Raw genomic sequence first — 23,378 nt, 5'->3', positions numbered from 1 at the left:
TTTTGTTTTGTGAATTTATTATATATATATATATATATATATATATATATATATATATATATATATATAATGCCTCATATAGGTAGTTTTTGTTCTTTTTTTACTCACTTAAATAAGGCCAACATTCACAGTGAACTTTAGTTGTTTTAAAAGGCTGCTATAATCTGCTAAATTAATACTTTCTAATAATATAAAAGATATCAAAATCCATTTAAGATCAAGTAAGCTTTTCTACTTGGTAATGCATTTGACTGATAAGTTTTTCTCATAAAGTCAAGTAAAAAAGCAGTTTCCTTAAAAAAAAAATCATACACAATTTTAAATTAAGTAAATGTAAAGATGTCATGGTACTAGACTATGTTTAATTGCATACAGTATCTTTCTCTTTTGTTTCTAGTTTAATAATTACTTAATATTACCAACTTTATGATACTATTAAACATTTTTTAGGACCATTCCAGAGAAATTGCATTATCTACCGGAGTATCAACAACGTGCTGTGATTACTTGCATTAAAGAAATAGAATGGCTGATGCATGATGAAATAGCAGCATTCCTTTTAGATGTTGCACCTGTAACTGAGGAAACATTACAATTTGTTGTAAATCATGTTTTAACTTCTATCGGTAGATCGAGTTGTCTATTAGAAACTATACCACTTCATTTTGTGTATGGTCCTGAACACAGTATGCCAACATTTTTACAGGTTTGTGTAGTATTTTTAATTTTATTTATATTGTAGTGTTTGTAGTAATTGATAGTTGCTTGTATTATAATAATATAGTAACTTTTGCTAAAACTTATGGAAAACTCATGGTCATAATGTTATATCATTTATTTTATCTGGTTATTACTGTAAAAATCTTTTCTCATTACTCGTTATACGTACATTCTGTTAGTTGATGATGCTTTAGTTGACTATTAAAATACTATTCACTTTCATTTGATACTTCCTTCTGTGTACCGATGTAAATTGTATCGATGGTAAACCTACCATCTACACAGATTTCCAGCATTTTACTATGGCATCTTTCTGTTAACCTTGAAGTACTGTAAACTAACATTCATGCATAAATGTGCAGTTTCTGTCTATTATACTGTGTGTTTATTTTAAGTAGTGTTTTTGTCATTATGAATGATGATTTGGGACCTTCCAGACCATCAAACATGACCTCCAACATCAACTTGAATATTTAAGTATTCAAGTGAGAAAAATTATTCCCCAGATAGTGATCTAGATTCATACATTCAGTGTGAGAAGTGGAAAGACAAATCTCATTTATGTCTTCTGAGTTTAGTAATGTTACAGAAAAAGTTAATAATAAAAGAGGACAAACGAAAATAAAAACCTACTGCAACTTTAAAATACAGCAATTATGTCTGGTGTTGACCTTGAGGATCGTATGTTAGCCTATTATCGCTGAAACTATAAAACTTTATGTCAGTATATAAAATTGGTGTGTACATTTTACAAATGTTTATTTTACAAAGGGTTTAATCATACGTGGTCAGTCATTTGTTGTACAAAAATGTTTCCAGAAAAGAACATATCCTAATACAATTATTATTATTCTGCTGATGAAAACTTTTGTGAAAGATTAATGTAACTATCACATTTTTATGTAAAATGACAAAAGTAATGACTAAAGACTTTAGTAATGACTAAAGACAAGACAAAAGAAAGAAAAAAAATTCAGTAAAGACCATAGAAGTAGGTCAGAAGTGTAGATTTTACAACAAAGAAAATTTGTCAGGGCACAGTTGGAGTGCTGCAATAATTCTCCTGGATATTGTGTAGAATGTTTTTTTTTAAGACGCTAATTATTCCAAGTAAGATTTTATTTATTTCTTTTTTTTTAAATTATACCACTGAAAAAATTATTTAATATTTAATGTTTTTTAAAACTTAAATTTTTTCTAGTTGTAACCATTAGTTTATTGTATAAAATTGCTATAGTAATCATGTATAAGGATTGAAATAATGTTATAAATAAATGATAATGTTATTTTTCTGTTTGTTATACATAGTTATTGCTATCTGTGTATTTGCTAATACAAAGAAATTTAATATTTTAAAATGATTTTACTGTGGAGTGATTGTAAGAATTTATTTTTTTTAGAATCTCTACTAGTTTGAAAAAAATATGATTAGTTGAATTTAAGTATACTTTAAAATTATAAATATAAAGTATTTGCATGTGTGTAATATATTACTAGTTAGTTTGATGGGTTAGGAGTCACTAGAGTTTCTGCACACTACCAGTGTGTATAAAAACTTAAGAATTATCATCTACAGATTTTAATAAATCTATTAAATATATGCGATTTTGTATAAAATTTCTGAACCTTTTAAATTGTGTGATAACCACAGCACTACTAGTGGAACGTATATTACGCTTCCACCTAATGGCAATATTTGGTATAGCCCAGAGAAAACACAGTTTTCATACTACTCTGTTTGTGTCAACAAGTGTTATCCGTAAGATTTTTATTCCATTTAAAATTAGTGAATTTCATGATCAATGAATTAATGTAAGATCTTGTATTATAGTGGGAAAATCTTTTACAGCAACATTTGAAATGTTGCTAACAACATGTGGAGATGAGGTTTAAGCTGAACTTAAATGTATGAGTGGTGAAAATGTTTTAAAGGTGGCTGTACTTCAACTGTGATCATAATCATTATGATTATGGGACATAGGCCCTGTCCACCAAAAACTGATAAAATTGTTACAAAGTTAGGGAATTCATTTGTTCTAACTGTCATTTAGATGTTTGTGAGGTAGCTAAAGAAGCAAACATTTCAAAAACTGTATACTATGAAATTTCTCACAAAATTTAATGCATATAGTTGCATTACAGCTAAATTTGTACCTCATCTTTTGACCGATAAGCAAAAATAGGATCAAGTTGAACGAGTCAAGAGCTTTTAATCGAGCCAATGAGGATTAAAATTTTTAAAAACTATATCTTTACTGGAGATGAGATATGAATTTATGGATACGATGCTGAAATAAAAGCTGAATCTTCACATTGGGTTAAAAGAGAGTCCTCACAACCGAAAAGACTGACAAGTGCAGTTAAATGTTAGTCATGCTGATAGTTTTTTTTTTTTACTTTGAGGGTGCTGTTTATTATGAATCTCTTCCAGAAGACAAGATAATGAATAAAAATTATTATCTTGAAGTAATGAAATGTCTTTGTGAGGCTATAAGAAAAAAAGTCTTGAAGTTCAGAAATTAGGATGTTCTATGCTCACATTGCACTTCTGCACAAATCACTATTAATCATTTTTTGGCAAAACAGACAACATTTGTTCCAAACCCTACTTATTCACTTGATTTTTTTTTAATATTTCCCAAATTAAAATGAAATTGAAAGGTTGAAGTTTTCAGTGTATTGGCTCTTTAAATTCCTTTAACTGAACTGGGCAATGTCTCGGAACAGTTTCAGGGGTGGAAGAAATGTTGGGAGCAGTGCGTTTAAAGGTGGAGTGGACTACTTTTAAGGCAACAAGGCTGAATATTTTTTATTTAAAATGTCCAGGAATTTTACGGACAAATTTTTATTTTAGTATTTAACACACTCATTAATGGATATGTTAAGCATTAAAAATTGATCTGACTGCTTTGGAAAATATAGAGTAGCATCCAGTAATTTTTTTAGTCGAAGTTAGACAGTTAAGTTTTTATTCTTCCATTTGGCTTAGATGTGTACATTATATTTATTTTTTTCAAGATCTTATTGGTTTACAGTAAGATATTCAACTTTGAACGTTCTTTCTGCCAAACACTGATTCGTATATACAAAGGCTGTTCAAAAAGAAATGATAATAGTGACCCTGAGGGAAAATGTGTTACAAAGGGTGGCAATATTGCATATCATCTTGTAGCCCATTCTTTTAGCCATCTATAACGATCAGTTTCAAGTCGATTGATGTAGTGATTGGACATATGTCACAATTCATGTAACGTGTGCCAGATATTTGCCTACCATGTCCAGCATGGATAAAGAGTTAGAGCAATGTTGTAACGTGAAATTTTTAGTGAAACTCGGGAAGAACTGAAAAGACACATGAATTATTAACTACGGCGTATGGTGAAGATATTATGAACTAGGTGACCTTCTACAAGTGGTATAAAGCATTCGAGGAGGGTAGAGAGAGCATCACCAATGAGCTGCAAGGGGCACCCTTCAAGGTCTCGCACTGAGATTGTAAAGAATACAGCTGCCGCTATTGTCCACAAAGAACGACAAATTACCATTAGGGAACTTGCCGCATGTCTAGATATTTCAGTTGGCAGTGAATTTTTGATTTTGCATGATGATTTGGCCATGCGACATGTCTTGCAGATTGGTGCCATGCCTGCTCACACCGGAGCAAATGCAACATTGTTTTTTCCTTGTGTCAAGACCTGTTTATCACGGTTTTGTGGGGAAGCAAGAGAAGAAATGAATCTAATCATAACTGTAGATGAATCTTGGATGTATCACTACTATCCAGAACTGAAACAACAAAGTTCTCAGTGGAAAAGGGCGCAGTTGCCACCTCTGAAAAAAGCTAAGATGAGTCGCAGCGCCAATAAGGTTATGATGATAATCTTCGATTTCGAGGATTTTTTGTACCAACATGCTGTCCCTCAAGGCCAGACGGTCACGGCAGATTATTACAAATCAGTTCACAATGTTGCATCATTTTAAGAAAAAAATGGTCGCACAAGAACATTAACAAAATTTTACTGCATTATGAGAATGCATGGCCCCACATTGCTCACACTGTAGTTGATTTCTTGAACGCTCACAGCATCACAACTGTACCTCATCCACCGTACAGTCCAGATTTGGCCCCTTGTGACGTTTGGCTGTTCCTTGAAGTCAATTTTCCACTCAGGAGGATGGAAATTCAAGACCAATCACAAGGTAATCATAGCTGTGGAGGCGCACTGCAAGGAGCTCGAGAAAGATGGTCTGGTGTTCATGTTTAAAAAGTGGTAGGAATGGTGGGAAAAATGTATTAGAACTGAGAAGGGTTACTTTGAAAAAGAGTATGTAGATTTGGAAGACTGAATAAATATTTTTTCTGTAGAGTGTTTTTATCATTACCTTTTGAACAGCCTCTGTATCTGTACTGATAATTTTCAATGCTCCTTGCAATATTCTTTTTTATTTATGACTTGAGCTATCAGTATGTGTAAAATTATTATGTCTCAAGATTATAGTAGATTTTATTTTTACTTACTTTCAGTGGAACATGTTGTACAATTAGTATTATTATTATTATGATTATTTACAATTAGGGCCATTTTCCATTACCATTTTATACTGAATATGTTTTATTTTGACATTGTGTTGTAGGTTATAGTGAAACTTAATGTGTTTTATTTCGTTTATAATTTATTTAAAATTGAAAAAATTAAATTGTTTGAGTTTATCAAGATTTTTTTTTTTTTTTTTAATTTTTTTGTTTGCTGAATTGAATATTCTGGTAGCCTTTTATATATATATTGCATTACATCTTTTATTTTGACTCCCTAATTCAGTTTTACTGTTACTTACTAAAAACGTCATAAGTCCTCATTTTACACTGTTATATTAATGAGAAGAAACTGAAACTTTATAGTTTTTATATTACAGATTGATTGGCATAGTCAAATTAATAACACAGCTCAAAAAAAAAAAAAAAAAAAAAAAATTGAAACCGAGACAAAAGTAGGTGAATGTATTTTTATGCTGAATCTTCAAATGAAATCAGTTTTTTTCATCACCCTCAGATTTTTAGTTATGACCCTTTAAAATATTGAGAAACTTCTTAAATAATAGAAAACAAAAATAATATTAATAATAATAATTGCCATTAAATTCCTACCTTTATATTGCAGACATCTACGTTTATCTTAATTTCTTTTTTCTTATTTTCCTTTTGTGTTCAATGAAGTCTTCTCTTTTTATCATCCAGCAGTAGTCACTCATCTTAGATTCATCCCATCTGCCCTGATAATGTTGTTCTGTCTACAATATGTCATGGTGGAACCTTTCTCCTTGTTCGTCACTGATGTCACCTGAGTTTAAAGGGAAAAAGTCCAAATGAGAAAGTAAAATATATATTTTCAATGACAATCTGCAGCCTAAATTTTTGTAGTTCACTAAGAGTTCATTTATAAGTTGATTATGGTTTTCAGCTTTATTGTTTCCAAGAAAACCAGTAACGACTTCTTTGAATGAATTCCATGCTGCTTGTTCTTTAGGATTCAGTAAGTTGTCAAATATATTTTCACAAATTAATTTTCTTATTTTGTGGCCTGATGAATATTCCCTCTTTTAATTTGCTTCACTTAATTGTGAAAAACCTTAGCCAAATATTTAAAGCTATCTCCATCTTTATATAATAATGCTTTTACAAAATTGTTCATCATGCTTAGTTTTATGTGTAGAAGTGATAAAATAATACAATTTGCTTTGAAAAGGGACATATTGACAACATTTTCCTTTCCTGGGGTAAATTGATTTCTTTTTGGTCAGTCTTTAACTGTGTAGTGTTTATCTGTAGCCTGACTATCCACAAACACAAGAAACACATATATTTTGTAAAGCTACTCTGGAGACCGAGAAGAAGCCCTTTCAGGTCAGCAATGTTTTGCCATGAGTGTTCATCATAATTAATAGCTTTTAAAATTTTTGACATACTTTCATATGTTTCTTTCATTCCTACAGCATATGCTACCAGTATAGAAGAAAACTTATTTAAGTTATGCAACAACATTGCCTTTAAGTTTCTTTTTGATGAGTCTATAATTAAGTGCCAATCATGAATAACATATTCAATGTTCAGTCAGACATTAGCCCCCTAACATCATGGCAGAATCAAATTAAAACATTTCAGTAAATTTTTGTTTCACTTTCTATATACTGAAATTTTAGTATCGTTTAATAAATTCCATTCTTTAAGATGTGAACCTAGGAGTTCTGTATGTTGTTTTGACAAATATTAATCACAAATTAGGTCGCTCAGTTCTGCTTGTGTGATGAGGTGAGGTTCAGTATTTGATTCTTCTGTAATGTAATTAATATTTATTGAAGTTGAGGATTCATGAATCGAGCCTTCTGGAGAATCAGAAATTTCTTTCCAAGAAGTTAGAGCAATCAGAATCGGTAAGTCAACACCATGAAGTGCTGGTCTCATAGTTGAATGAATATTTGATTATGCAATATTGCTTTTTTTTGTTTGAATTGAAACAAGTAATATTTTTTAAGCAAAAATTACAGTCATTGTTAGATTATTAGGCTCTCAGCAAATCATAGGTATGCCAAAAGACAAATGCTACATAGGCACTTGATGCATGCAGCATGTGGAGCCCAGGATTTATTTTGGTCTCCTAAGGGTCAGTCAGAATAATGTTTATAAGCAGTTTTCAACAGATTCGATATTGGTTTTCATTGACTTTTTTGGTGAATCCTCCGCAAACATATAAAAAAATATTTGGAGAATTTTACAAGCCTGATTTTTATTCATTGCAAAATTCAAAATGTTTTAATGAATGAAAGTAAACTGAAATATTACAGAAATACTTAATTATAAAAATAATTAAGTTTTAATTTATAAATACTTAATTACTTAAAATACTTCATAAAATTGTTATAACTTAAGAACGTTACGTGATGATTGTTTTGGAATACATATTCAGATTCAACATATAAAATACTATATAGAAAACACCTACTCCCTTTTCAGTTCCAAATTTTATGTTGAGCAGTGTAATTTCATAAAAAAACTGGTAGGAGTTCAGTTTTACAAATCCTAGAGGTTTTATATGAATCACAGTTTCCTTCCTTATTTAATATACCACTCAGCTCCTTAAAGGAATGCATTATATCCATACAAAAATTTTATTTTCTCCTCTGACAAATTTTCTATTTTGGGACCAGCAGATGATTTTCACCTTAAAGTGCTTCACACATGGCCCATTAATATACAGTTTTGGGAGTTAGTGAGGATGGATATTGTTAAATATGATTTTTTTTTTGCAGTAATGATTAAAATAAAAAAAAAAAAATGTTGTGGGCCAGGTATTCTATACCATAACCAATTTGCTGTGAATGTTGCAGTCAACATGTTAAATCTCATTTCACATCTTTTATTTTTAGTTATTTGCTTTCTTTTCCCTTTGCAATTTGTAATCTCTTGTCAGGTCTTCATTTTCTTAAGATCTTTCCACAAGGTTTTCTTATATCTATTTGTTTCCTTAATCCTTTCCAGTTCTTTGTCAAATATTGATTGCTTTGCATTACTAAATTCCCATTATTGTTCATTGTTGAAGTTTGTCAATTATTACTTGACAAGTAAATTGCATTGTATTTAATTCCTCGGTTCATCTAGCTAATTATTAACCCATAAATGACTGTTTATATTATGAACTTTTTATTTTAAAGCAAAGTTTGTATGACTGTGCGACTCTCACCGTGTGAGAGTTGTTAACAAATCTATACAGTACATTCTAATCATATTAGTAATTTGGAAATTGTCATTTTATTAATGAGAAGTATTCTAGTGATGATATTAATAATGTATTTAGTGATTTAATACATTAAACTAGCCCTTCATCTTGTTAATTGTTTTGAAAAATATTGCTAAAATCAATCATTATTATTATTGTTATTACAAATTCTCCAAAGTGTCAAAATGTTTTGAAGAAATGGTATAAATTAGAGAGTAACTAATTATCAGATAAGATGGATCTACTGAATTTAATATGTATAAAATTTGACTTTGTAAGGAAACTGAATAACAAAAAGTCTAAACAACTTCATTTCGAAGTTTATCGACTCAAGCAGTCTTCTATAATGATACTTAAAAAATCTGTTTTTTATGTTTATTTCCCTACTATCCATAGTACTTACAGAAACTTGAATATTTAAAAAAAATATATTTCTAAGTCTGTGTTTGATACTTGCAGATGTTTCTACAGAAAAGAAAAGTTTTCTTTGCTCATGATAACCAATGATTACTTGTTTACGAGGGTTATTCAGATAAAAACTGGAATTTGGCCATGAGGACTGAGGAAGAGAGTAAATATGGTGGGGGAACTGTGGTTAGTTAGTTAGATATGTGTGGAGGGAAGCAAATGCCCAGCCAAGCCCATACATAGTTCATGTTCCCACATCATTAGCAGAATGTCTGAGCAGGAGGTATCATCAGTTGTTCCTCAATGAATTATAATACGATTGCTCGTCAGTGAAGGTGTCAAATCCTCTGAAATTTTGACTTGACTCCAGGCACAGTTCGGAGATGCTGTCCTGTCAAAAACTCAACTGTTTCATTGGGCCAAAAAATTTTTGAAGTGGCTATCTATGATGCAGTGAAGAACAAAAGTCATAAACGTTGACTGCGGATCAGCATCAATAATGACAACATTCAGGCCGTTCGTGACCTTGTGGAAGGTGACTGTTGTATAACCATCACAGAAATTGCATCAGAGATGGGCATAAATGTTGGGAGTGTGCATACGTGTTGTTGGACACTCTTGGATATGCACACAATATGATACTGCTTAGAAACTGATAAAGTTGGCTTGAGAATAATGACTCTGTGTCTTGTACAATACTGTTACAGAGTAAGTCCTTGTGAATACAGTCCAAGATCATTCTAGTACTAACTACCTTGCATTCTAACTGAAGGTTGTTCTGATGCGATGTAAAGAGGTAAGGCAATATTAAAGAATTACCTAATTTTCTCAGGTCAGGACAGTACTACCAGTATACAAGAAAAAAAATCAACTCAATTGACAAGATACAGTGTGTGCAATTAAAAAATTCTTGTTACTTTTCGATCAGATCTCATATAATATAAGGGGAGTCATTTAGAACAGTTATCTTTCTACAGAAATAGAGGAATAGCTATTGTGTTTACATATTCCTGCAATCTTTTCATCAATTTACAAATTCAGCATTCGAATAATGCAATTAAACTTAGTCCACAAAATATTGGACTAAATTGAATGGTTTATAAAGTACTACCATAAGTATTGTAATAGCATTTTTTAAATGTTAAAGTTTTATTCCACTTACACCATTTTTTTTTTTCAGTATTCTTTTTAATATTTTTTATTTTTAGGATTTTGCACAAATGCGGCTTCCTGGTTATTGTTTAAAGCAAGAAAATGATTTGTATTATCTTATCAAGGACGATAAATATACAAAATATCCTAAATCGAGCAATGAAGATCTATGTCCTTTGTCTGATGATATTTGGATTTCAGCTGCTGGATTAACAGGTAATTTGTGTAACAAATTTGATGCAGCAAATGTTTGTTAGAAATAAACTCCATACTCGTTTGTTATTTTTATTATAAATTTTACATATGAAAGGTTTTTTGTAAGTTTCCTAAAATAATATAGATTTATTAACATTTGTACTACTTAATTATTTTTTTTTAAACCAACTCCTCAATTAATTTACAAAATAGTTAACAAAGAAGTCATCTCAATAATGTATTCTGTTGGACCAGTGTAGAGAATATAAGAATTATTTTCTAATTTTTTTTTTAAGTAGTAAGGTAATAAATAAATAGAATTGTATAAACTCAGATTTATTTACATCAGATTTATTTACATGAATTATTTATAATTTTTCAAAGTATCATACTTTTTAAAACTAATCTCCTGGATGAAGACTAGGGTTCCTATCACAAGTAACACATTAGAATGTAGTTTTTCTTCCTCCTTTGATCTTCTGATTGGAACATGCCATATAGTCCTTGTATCTCTTTTTTGCGAAGAAATGAAATGACTCTTCCCATACAATTGCTGGATAATATCACCTGTGGACAGTTAGCCTGATTTTTGTACGGGTGCACAAAAGTCTCCGATTAGACTTGTCAATGATATTCTCTAAATCTTTTATGTGACACTGTTTGCATATTCTCCTTCATAGCATATTCCATGAATAAAATGTATGAATTCATAGTAGAAGTTTTCAACCCCCAGAAAAATAATCTCTCCACCACTTCAATGTTTTCTGCGTAAAGCAACAGGGTGTCATATATGGTTGGTGACATCCACTCCACCCATTTTCTTATTGTAATCTTACGTAATGGTCGGTTTGCTTATTTGTTCATTACTAGTACTTCCAGTCCTGGTTTCTTTTTATAGATAGTGAAACAGAAATTTGTTTGTTGTATTGAACGTCACCCTTTTATCGCACCATGCTAAAACTAGCATATTTTCTTTCTTATATGCTATTTTCTGTCCAACAAATAGTTTTGGTATTTTAATTTCTTCTGGCATTCATTTTCAATTGGTCATAATTGTTCCATTAAGAAAACAATCAGCTTTTAGAAGTTCTGCAGCTAAAGTGGGATTTATATAAAACTTATCAGTAAATATATGATATCCTTTGGCTTCAGGAATCGAATCTTGTAAATTTTGGTAGAGTTGCAGCACAATTCTGCTAGTGAAAGTAAGATCTGGTCTTATCAAGCCATCTGTTGTCATTTTTCATTAATATGAAGTGAATAAATAAATATAACTTGTTTTGGAATCTGCCAAAACATACTTGAAGTTCCCATTTAGTTGGCTTTTTGGGATTATGCATGAGAATTTTTCCCCCTGAACAAGATTGTAGGCTCGTCAATGAACAAATTTTCATGAAAAATTTCAGGAAAAAACGTTTGCATGAAATATTCTCCTGAAAAATGGCTTCTCCAAAATAAATGCTTTAGACCAGTATGATTCCATAGTTGATAAATGGACATTGCCCATATTTATTGTCACTCCAATGAAGGTCATAATTATATTCTCGGTTACATCTTTCCAATTTTGCCAAATGGATTTTTTGCTTAGTGTTTTTTTCTGATATTATCTTTTTGGGATGCGCATTAGTTTCTGTCATTAATTTCTTTTAGCAGAGTTTGAGTTAAAAAAATCTTAAAAAATCAAGAGATGATTTACAACTGGATGAAATGTTTGTTTCTATAACATTTTCGGCGACTGAAAATTAACATGAAGATAATTGTCGTTCTTGGTGATGTTTGTCCATGTTTTGTCATTTTTAACATAGAGTCTAGTAGAAGTAAATTAATCAGTACTCTCCATATCCTCATCATCACTTATAAATCTCCTAACTCTTCTTCTTCTTACAATAATTCCTTCATCAAAATCTGATGAAGGGACTGAAAATTGTGGCTCAGGTGTTTTGGTAAATTAGGCATCTAATCAAATTAGGCGTCTTCCAATAAACCAAGTCCATTATCTATTTGAGCCATATGTTCATCGTCACTACTTTCATCTCATTGTTTACTGACTGTTTTCTTCTTGTTCAGAGCATACTTATTTTTATCTTATTTAGCACATAAAATAATGAAGCAATGTAAGACTTATATGATTATGAAAATAATTTGAAAAACACTTAACATATAATGAAAAACACTTATACTTATTTATATAAATAAGATATGACTCATCATAAAACAACAAGAAATAATTTTTTTTCTAAATTGTACTGCACTTCTTTTCAAGGATACAGATACTTTACTTCTGATAACAGTGATAATAGTATAGGCACATTTGGTCAACTACCTGTGAACATCATAAAAATATCCCTTGTACCTTGAATTAGTGGAATACTGCTATGCCTATTGTTATTTACTGTGTACTATTAATGGCATGGTAGTCCTATTATAATAATACTAACTACAATGTAAGACTGCGTAGAAGGTAAAAAAAATGACAAGTCCAGTTCTTGTTGAACTATTCAAAAGCATTTGAAAAAAAAGATTATGATTTAATAATTTTAAATTATTTTAGAAATTTCATCATATAATGTCAAGCTAGGCTTGATTTAGGAGTTGGAGTAAGAAATGCAGTACAGAATCACACTCGACTTAATAGTGGTAAGCTTTGTTTTAATTCAACCCTTCAAACTGGTATAAGCGTACGGTGTTAATAGTCATGATTGATGTTAAACTCTTACAACTATGTCCTGACTGAATTTATTAAGTGACCTTTACTGTTAATTTTATTTTCGTACATTGTTGCAGAAATATAAGTGCTGTAACATTTTAATTTCTTAAAAATGATTATTTTTTTATGGTAGAATTTTTTCGGCGCTGATCGTAGTATGTTGTATGATGATTATTTTGGGCTTTTCAACACTTTCTGTAAAAATTAGAATTTTCAGTGCAATAGATAACTTATTGAAATCTTCTAAAAACAAAAGATCCATAAAAATAGTGCAGATAAATAAATAACTAAACAAATGAATGAGCGAGTGAGTGAATTTTTATTATGATCGGTAAATAAGAGTACATTATATTGATCACATCAATGTAAGATAATTTATAAATAGAAAAATAAATTATAAGATAAAAAATAGATGTGTTAAAGTTATGTATATTAATTATTTAAATACGAACAACATGAAATAATTTTAAGATAAATTATTAAATGTAAAAAATTATTAAAACATAATTCACAATTCAGATGCTGTTGTTGAAAATTATTTTTAGTATTTATTTATATACACATGATCAGGATGCAGATAAATCAAGTTTTTTTTTCATCAACAGAATAATATTTTTTCCACAAAAAAAATGTTTAATTTTATTTTATATAAGCTGGTAGGAAGATTTTTCAACTGGTTAGGTAATTTGTTAAAAATGGCAACAGAAACATAATAAAGCCCTTTGTTATAAGGTAAAGTAATTGTGTTGAGTTATACAAAAACAGTTCTGTTGTCTGGTTTGGTAAAGGTGGATATTGTTACTTTTTAGGATTAAGTGACCATTCTTCTTAGCAAACACTACACATTCATTCATAAATTTAAACAGAAGGATGTTAACATATTTAATTTTCTAAATATAGGTTTATACATTTTATACTTATGGACATCAGATAATGATCTGCTAGCCCATTTTTATATCTTAAAAAGCTTTTCTTACTTTCTAAGAGCTCCAAGGGATTACTTTATATGAAATATATGTAGGCTTAATAAATGTTTAATAGTGATGTCAAGTTTAGTGTTTTATTAAGACGCTTCATAGCAAAACAGTATGGTTTGATTTTGTTACAAATAAAATCAGTATGATCATCTCACGAGAAATTATCATCTGATAAAACACCCAGAAATTTTTGGGCCCAAGAGAAACACTGTTGATATTGTTAATGGGAATTCTATCCAAGCAATCATTAATGTTATGTCTACCTGAGAAGTACTATGCAATGTTTTTATCCACGATTAAAGTTAGACAGTTGGGTTACACTCCATCCAGTGAATAATTTTTTTAGCTGCTATTGTATGATTTTCAGTTCCTTTTAAATGATTATTTTCAGATATAAATACAATTCTGTTATCTTTGTAAAGGGTCATGATGAATGGCTCAAAATGTTGAGTCAGGTAAACATTAAAATAATTGGTTAACAATATAATAGTTGAGGTTAATAAAGGAAAAAAAAGTAAGGACTGAGAATACTTCCTAAGACATTCCATGCTCTACAACTTGAAGTGATGGCCTAAATTTTACATTGTATTCTATCAAAAGATGAAATTTCAACTGTTTGTTTACAGTTGGTAAGGTATGACTTTAAGCAATTGTAAGCAACTCCTCTGGTTCCTTAGGTACCTAGTTTTTTCATTAGTAAAGCATGTGGAACTAAAAGAATGTTTTACTGAGGTTGTAAAAAATTGAAAATGGAATAATTTTGTTATCAACAGAAGTAAAATATTTCCCAAAGACTAGAAAATGGCTGTCAGTAAATAAGTAGTTAAAAAACATATTTTTCTTAAAACCGTGCTGAAAGTTTGTATGCTTTTTTTTCAAGAAAAGTTAAAAGTGTATTTTTTATAATTTTTTCAATACTTATAAAATATGGACAGTAATGGAAACTACCTATAATTTTGTAAGTTAGGTTGTGAATCTTTCTTAAGGAGGGGAATAACAGCAGAAGTCTTAAAACCATTAGGAATAATCTTTTAGCAGTATGAATAACTTCAGCGTAAATTCATTTATAATTTTTCAAATAATTCTGGAAGTTATTAAACAAATTATATTTAAATATCTCACAGAGATTTCTTAGCATAGAACTTTTAGTAATCCAAGCATTTTTCTTTTTATGTTTAAACCGTTTCTTTTTTATTAAAAAGCAAGCTAGAAAGAAAGTCGATGGCTTGATTTTGTTACAAACAAAATTAATATGATCATCCCACAAGAACTTGTCATCTAATAAAACACCCAGAAATTTAGCTGTATGGCAAGTGATGCTGTCCTGTTGCAATCAGCAGTCACACTCATCCTCTTGCAGTAAGACTATGAACTGTTGAATAATTTCGTAGTAGACAGCAGCATCCACAGATTTTCCTTAAATTTATTAGGAATTTTAAAAAGAGTTTCTGATGTTTATATAGAAAGGTTTCAAAAGAACCAAAAGGATATCTATAAATTACCATCAATGTTAACTAGACTAGGCATTGAATACATAAAACTAGTCCCTATGTAAAACTAAGGCATGGAATTACATTATAAAATAGGTCAGCTTATAGACGTAATACAGCATTTAAAATTAATTTCTTTTACTAATACTTTTACTAATATATAATAACTTTCAACTTTATTAAGAAGGTATTCTTTAATAAAAATTAAGACTTCCTCATTTTTATGAATCTGATAAATGTCTACAGAATATGTTTATATTTATATTGTTTGTATATAATTATATATTACACTCGTAGATAGTTATGCTTATACAATGTATAAATAATATAATAAATAAATGTGTATTAATGCATCTCTTTGTTATATTCATCTTTGTAATAAATAGTATATTTAAAATATGTTTATAAAATATATTTTATTTATCATCTACTTTACAGATTAACAATTGATTTGTACATTTTTTTGCATCGATCCTTAGATGGATTTTGTTGTTTTATTACTTATAGCATTCTATATAAATATATATTTTATAATCTTTTATGTGTTTTTATTCTTTTCTTTTAATATTTTAATATGCAGGTGATGATAAGAAATGTTCTATGCCTGGTTCACAGTCTTGGATTCAAACACAGACAATGGATGTGAGGTAAAATTTATTTTTATTTTTTGTTACATTACTGTTATTTTGTACCCTAGTGTTTTATTTTTTCATAGGTATGTTTTTGCACAGCAATACTATATATAGGATGTTCGACTTAAAAGAGGCCCCATCACTTAGTTTAGTTTATAGATAATAGTTTATTGCCAAACACTTACATAATAATTTACAGAAGGTGTTGAAAATGATGCTCATTCACTTCTATGCACTTGTCAACTCGTTTGACCATGTTCCTTGCTACTCTTGCTAGCTGTACCCTATCTATTTCCTGGATGGCATTAGTAACGTTTGTCTTCAATTCCTGCAGAATGTGTGGGTTGCTCCCATAAACAATTTTTTTTGAATAACACCATAGAAAGAAGTCTGGACTTGTCAGATAAGGAGGTCTTGGTGGTCATGATCTTTTAGAAATCATTCTTCTACTGAAAAAATCCTGTAGCATCTCCATAGTAGAGTGAGCTGTATGGTAAGTGGCGCTGTCCTGTTGCAATCAGCAGTCACACTCATTCTCTTGCAATAAGACTATGAACTGTTTGATACTTTCTTAGTAGACAGCAGCAAACACAGTTTTTCATAAAACAAGGATCTTAATATTCATCGCCTTGAAACCACATATTATTCGCCTATTTTTTGTGGGTGTAAGGGAGATTCAAAGAAAATGTGCAGATTTTCATTACCCCAGGTTCAGTAGTTTGATATTAACATACCACCACGGTGAAACCATGCTTCATCTAAAAACACTTGATCTAAAAAACACTTGAAGATTGAGAAAAACACTTGATCTAAAATGCCAATGAAACTCTAATGAAGTTCTTGAACCATTGACAGCAGTGAACCCTTTTAGTATAATCAGCTTAAGTTAACCCATGGAAAAACCTGCATTTGATACAGAGAACATTTCAACATTCTCTTTACTGCATTGTGGGCTGGATCGAGTGAAATATTCTTTTTCTAGCTTAGTCTCCACAAAAATTTATGAGGAGATCTTGCAACCACTGCTTTAATGTCGTATACAACGTGCGTCATTAAAACGGACCTGTGTCAGGTACATTTCTGGTCTAACACCGAACCTGTTTCACAACATTTTTTTAAAATAAATTTTGAATAACTTTTCACTGGTGCTTCCTTTTCAAATTTCTCTCTGAACTTTCACCGACACACAGCACAAGATTTTGTCTCTAAATTAGTTCCGTTGCGAAGACATGTTCTTCAACAGTTAATTGCATTTTAACACACAATTATACAGCCTTGTTCAAAAGCCATGCTCAACATAGACTAGCAATACTCAAATGTGCAGGCAATAAACAGTCCTCACCGCTCCAGCTCCAACATATTCCACACTATTTTACCCATCTCACACCAATATATTTTAACATACATTTTAACAAAAATATGCATTTAGTATAAACTATTGAGTGATGGGACTCTTTTAAGTGAATGCCCAAACATGAAGAAATGGCTCACTGAACAAAGATTCAGTTCAAATGATGAGATCAAAGCTTAGACAACCTCTTATTTTGCAGAGTTAAAGAAGTCATATAATACTGAGGGTATTAAAAAGTTGGAAAATTGTTGGTCTAATTGTATCAATTTGCAAGGTTGACTATTTTGAGAAATAAAAAAAATTTCAGAAAAGTCTCAAATTTTCTTGTCAGATCAAGAAATTTTCTAACAGCTCTTGTAATTATATATGTTTCATTTTATTTTAATATATAGGTGTTTACACATGCGTGCATGTGCGCACGCGCACACACACACCATTTTGACAATTTTTTTTAAATTTATGTATTTAAAATAATTTGTAGTTTGTAGTATGTACTACTTCATCAATTAACAGGAGTACTTTTTTAAATTGTTTAAATGCAACATTTAATAAGTAAAAGAGAGCAAATATGTTTTGAAAGAGGAACAGAAATAAAATACAGTAATGGAACTAACAGTTGAGTCAGTGATAACAGAAATTGCCTCCCTAGTATTCAAGATATACAGAGTGGTTCTTTCAGCTCTTTGATGTTGTATAATTTGCGTGGAATTTGTACAATTACAAGAAATCATACAGGTGTTGGGAAATTAACAACTTAGCAATCAAATGATATTTAGCTTAAGGTTAGGCTTAAGGTAGTAAAGATTTGACATAGATTCATCCACAAAAACAAAAAAAAAAACAGCTGACTTAATGCTAGTTTAATGCTTGTTTAAAGATCCTAAAAGCTTTAGGATCTTTAAACAAAAATCATCGATGTCAGTGTAATAGGTTTAATATAGTTAAAATAACTTACTTGTTAAGTAGTTTCATGTTTTCATTATTCAGCAACATCTTACGTTTTTCTAAATTTTCTTTTATTATTTATTGTAGAGGTCAAGAAGTAGATATAAACAGAAGTTCACAGACAGGGTGGAGTTCAGTCATGGCATGGCAAGTTTCATCACTGATGGAGCATGGCATTCCGGCGGAAGATGGTATATTTTTGTATTATATTTAACTAAAGCTTATTTTATAAATTAGTAATTCTTGATGGTCAACACCATCAAGCTTTAAAAAAATGTATATAATGCTTTCTTTTCATTGTGATTGTTCATATTCAAATAAAAGTTGATATCCAGATAATGAATTATGAATTTGGGACAAGTTATCTACTTCTAAAATATCACTATTAAATTCTGGTCATTTGTATGTTTGCTACTACTATTTTTATTTTTTGAATGAAAATATTCAAAAATATCCAAAAAAAAGCATAATTAAAGAGTCATCTTGAACTCACCTTAAGAGTGCTATCCATGTTTATAGTCGTAATGACATCATCAATTGTTATATTTTTTAAATGTATATTTTTCAACTGTCGGTTTTTAAATTTGTCCGCTGATTGATGAATTCTTAATAGATGATGGCATTTTAGATAGAAAATAAGAGAGGAACTTAATAAATGGTTTGTTTTAGTAACACTGTTTTAGAAATTTGTTTTGCACTTTTAAATTGTGAAATAAAGACACATTTTTGTAAATTTTTAACTTCAGTAAATCCTCTATTAATGGACATCTTCCAACTATGAATGAATATAAATGACGAACAATTTTACAGTTCCCATTCCGTTAAAATTTCATTTCTTAATCAAATACTCTGAGCTGCAGGTACTGTGAACAGTGATTGAGAAAACATAGGTGAAAAAATTTGCATGTATAATTTTTGTAAGTTTTTTAAAATGCACTGTACTATGATAAAATTTATATGTTTCTTAAATGATTAAAACTAATTAAAACTTTATAACTTACTGTTTTCTCTCTTTTTCCCTGTCGAGTATTTTCATAAATATCTTGGTTTCTTCAGTTTAGTTTTTTTAAATTTATATATGATAAATCAAATAAAAACTGCAGTCAAATTTTTAATTATGAGACTAATTTATTTTATTTCAGTGAATGAGATAGTAAATAACCATTTACAATTGCAGAATATTATTTATTTCTTTATTTATTAATTTAACCATTCTTCAGATCAGTTTAAAAAAATAAGCCCTTGTGAAAAAACACAGACCTTTGTGAAAACACTCTATGATGACTATTTACAAAAGAAAAATAGCAATAAATAATGATAAATATTTTAATTAATTAATTTTTTCTGCTCTAGGATGCAATTTATTAAACTATTTATTAATAGTGATCTATTGTTCATGTATTTTGCTCAAATATCTCATCTTTTTATTTAAGCAGAGACATTGTCTGTTATTTATCCATAGAAAATAAAGAATAATATGGCTTATTGAAAGCAATATCATTATACGCTATGTCATCTTGCACGTATCCTGTGATATATTTTATTGATTGCAATAAATAAATATTAATTTATTAAAGACTTTAAATGATGAAAGCCATTAATCTGACAAAATATTGATGAAGACATACCCACATATGGACTCATTAGTGCTAATTAAGTGACAGTACAAATCAAAATATTTTGCTCTTTTTTAAAATTAAAATGTATTCATAAAGTAAAAATTGTTGTTAAGATAATAATTACTATTATCTTTTCTACTTAGATTACTATAATTTCTATGTTTAGTACTGCCTACCTTTCTTAGCTTCATTCTTTGATCTCTTGTTGACACGTTTCGGAACCACTCCATTTCAAAACTTATTGTATTGGTATTTTTAAATATCTGTTAATCTTTACATAGTATTTAGTCAATGCCCCTCCCTATACTTGATGTCATGTCTTATCAGGCCTTCTTCTAGTTTATTTGTTATTAATGATTATACTAAACTTTTAATTATATTTATCTATATTGAGGTTCTTTAAAAGGAGATCCACTTAATTATTGACCAATACATTTATGATCGTTTTATTGTTACTTTTTAATTTAAAGATTTCTAGATTTACTAAAATGTTCATTCTTCTTCCTTTAACACACTTGTGATCTAGTTTCATTGATTTTTCCATTTTCATTGGGGTATGCCTTCTTTTATTAAATGTGTTGCATAATTAGAATAATTTTTTTTATTTTTAAAAGATCTCATGTGTTCATTATATCTTAATTTTAATTTTCTTCCTGTTTGTCTAATGTATGTTGCATTGCATTGCATTTACATTTTATTTTGTATATACCATTACCATTGTACCATCTTTTTCTTCTATGTTATTATTAAAAGTCTTTTTTAGTGTGTTATTTGTGTTTATAGCCATTTTTATATTTACTAAAGAATTGTTTAATTGGGTAAATTTCTTTCCCAGTAAATGTTAATTTACTTCATTTAAAGGTTTCTTTATAGTTTGTTGTTTTAATTTCATTTAATTTATTTCAATTTTTTTAATTTTTCTGATTATTTCTCTTTTATACCCATTATTTTCTGTTATTTGAAAAATATTGTTTAATTCTTTTTTTGAACTGGTTTCTTTTATGGTAATTTATGTAGTCTATCTACCATGTATCTAGATTATGATGGTATTCATTACTTTGTTCACATTATATTTGATTTAAATAAACTTAATATGTAAAAACATATACTTTAGTATATTTTAACTGCAATCATCAGTTTATTTTTAAATTGTGTTTTCTGAGTGGTTTTTCTTACTGATTGTTTTAATATGGGTAGTGATCTTTTTAGAATTGTTACATTCTAAAATGAAAATCTTCCTAATGACTTACATTTTTATGTATTTTAGTTTATGAAGCAGATCATATCGATGAAACATCCTGTGACTGGTTAACAGAGCTTGAGAAAAGACGAACACTTTTACCAAATTTCTGGTTAATAATGCAAGTTAATAAGGAATGTGTTATGGCTTACTTTCACTGCAGGTAAAGGTTGTTTAATGCAATTATTTCCAGCCTCTTTGTTGGCTTTATGTAGTCTTTTTCTAGTGGGAATCATGTAATACTTGACTTATTATCTAAGTCCTGTTGTAAAATAAAAAAGTAGTATCTGATTATACTGTAGTTGTAAGGAGACTGTAACTTATCCTCATTAAAAAGCCAACGATGAAGTCTGAAATTTATAAGTTCAGCTAATAAAATATTTCCTATGGCTGTAATAAATAATATAAGTTATGATTTTATGTTTGGGAGATGTGTGTTTTGTGCAAATAACATGCCTGTTATGATAGTCCATTTATTTAATTTATTAATTGATGGTTGATCAAAAATTTGCTTTCACCATTAATCTTTCTAATTTGGATAAGCTAAATGTGCTTTTGAATTTTACTGCTATTGATGAATTTAAAACTGCATATAATTAATTAAAGAACTGTGTACAAATAAGAAAGAGTTCACTAAATCTTTTTTTTTAAATATTTACTTTTCTCTGTAACTTTTAGTTGTGTATATTTTGTTAGTTTTTTTTTACTATTTTATTAAGCATAGTTTGTTTAGTTTATGTCAATGAAATGTGTATAGCTAATCATTTGCTATAAAAAATTATATTTTTTAGTAGCAGTAAAGATTGAATTGAAAATTTTACATGTTGCATAATAAAATACAAATTTGTTAAAACATTTTTATTTATTGTTTATTATTTTTATTTGTTGATTCAAAGATACCACAAATAATAGAGCTGTAAAAAATAGTATGAGTAGTTATCTGGCAGTTATATAGACATTTAAAAAAAACAATTTTCCATATGCCATTTTCTTCAAACTTTCATTAGGTATCTGAATCATTATATCTAAATCTGAATGTTTTTGGATTACAATTTTCCTGAAAATTTTATTCTCTACAATTTTTCTACCTATTTAAGATGATTCAGGAATATAGTGGTAAAATATTGTTGACAGCAAAATGCTAGTATGAGTAATTGTTGATAGCATTTATGTTGCCTGATCGCAGAAGATCTCCTTATACCTCTTACATTTGAAAAATTTAAAAAGTAATTGTCCTTGAAAAATGATTGGCCAGTGCTCTATTCATCCTTCTACCTGTCTGTTGGCTTATCCAACTGGCTAATTTTGGTTACAACAATATTATCAGATGTAACATTTGGGTAAATGTAATATAAAGATTTTAAATTTGTAGAAGTATCCATCAAAGAACAGATTTCCTGTAATGATATACCCATACTATCACAATACAACACAATGTTATAGCTGCTATAGTAGTTATTTGATTCAGTAGGGAAACACATGATGCATAGTCCATGTGGAAATTTAAATTCAGATAATATTGACACAGGATGGCACTTGTATAAAAAAGTTTATGATTGTAGCATTTAGTATCAAATACCTGCGTAAGTATATTTATAAGGGTTGTGATTGCACTTACATTTGGATTGTACCAATTGTAATTACTTATTAATCTTCATTTTATATTAATAAAATGAATATATAAAAATATGCCTATTTTGTTTCAGATTTCTTGAACTAGAAACTCAGAAAGTGAAATTGTATAGTTTAGTTCAACGAAGCATTGTTAATAACATCAAACATGTTTGTAAAATTGTTAACCAGACCATGCTTCTTCGAAATTTACATGACACTAGGGTCTGCGATCCACTTCTAGAACCAGAACCAAATGATGATATTTGGAAAACAAACCGGGTTCCTCTCCAGAAAGTGAAATCTGTCGAAGGTAAACCAACAATCTTATTTTATCCATTTTTAATACAAGCTTTTTTTTCTAGTAAAGACCGCTTTTGTATTTTGCTGGATATCTTTTTCCTCATTTAAGTCCAATTCCCTGTTGTTATCTTACCCGCAGGAAATACACTGTGTTTCTCTGCTTTCCAATAGGCTAAATCCAAAAAAAAAAAAATTAAATTTAAAAAAAAAATTAAATTAAATTTCCTGGTACCCTTTCTCTAATTTTATATTCAAA

The 23,378-nt window shown here is 29.3% G+C and overlaps 1 protein-coding gene across 2 annotated transcripts in view; it reads left to right on the top strand.

Moving 5' to 3' along the window:
* LOC142323459 (KICSTOR complex protein SZT2-like) overlaps nt 1–23,378 on the top strand; it is a 342,875-nt gene that overhangs the window by 193,034 nt on the left and 126,463 nt on the right. For both annotated transcript variants that reach the window (XM_075363101.1, XM_075363100.1), the window contains 6 exons: nt 451–706; nt 10,109–10,268; nt 16,002–16,068; nt 18,437–18,540; nt 21,236–21,371; nt 22,915–23,132. In XM_075363101.1, coding sequence (XP_075219216.1) covers nt 451–706; nt 10,109–10,268; nt 16,002–16,068; nt 18,437–18,540; nt 21,236–21,371; nt 22,915–23,132 — 941 coding nt within the window. The remainder of the gene's footprint in view (nt 1–450; nt 707–10,108; nt 10,269–16,001; nt 16,069–18,436; nt 18,541–21,235; nt 21,372–22,914; nt 23,133–23,378) is intronic.

This window comes from Lycorma delicatula, chromosome 4 (genome assembly GCF_047948215.1).
Source record: "Lycorma delicatula isolate Av1 chromosome 4, ASM4794821v1, whole genome shotgun sequence".
NCBI lineage: Eukaryota > Metazoa > Arthropoda > Insecta > Hemiptera > Fulgoridae > Lycorma > Lycorma delicatula.
The sequence above is the reverse complement of the archived record's forward strand: the minus strand, read 5'-3'. Positions and strand labels throughout refer to the sequence as shown.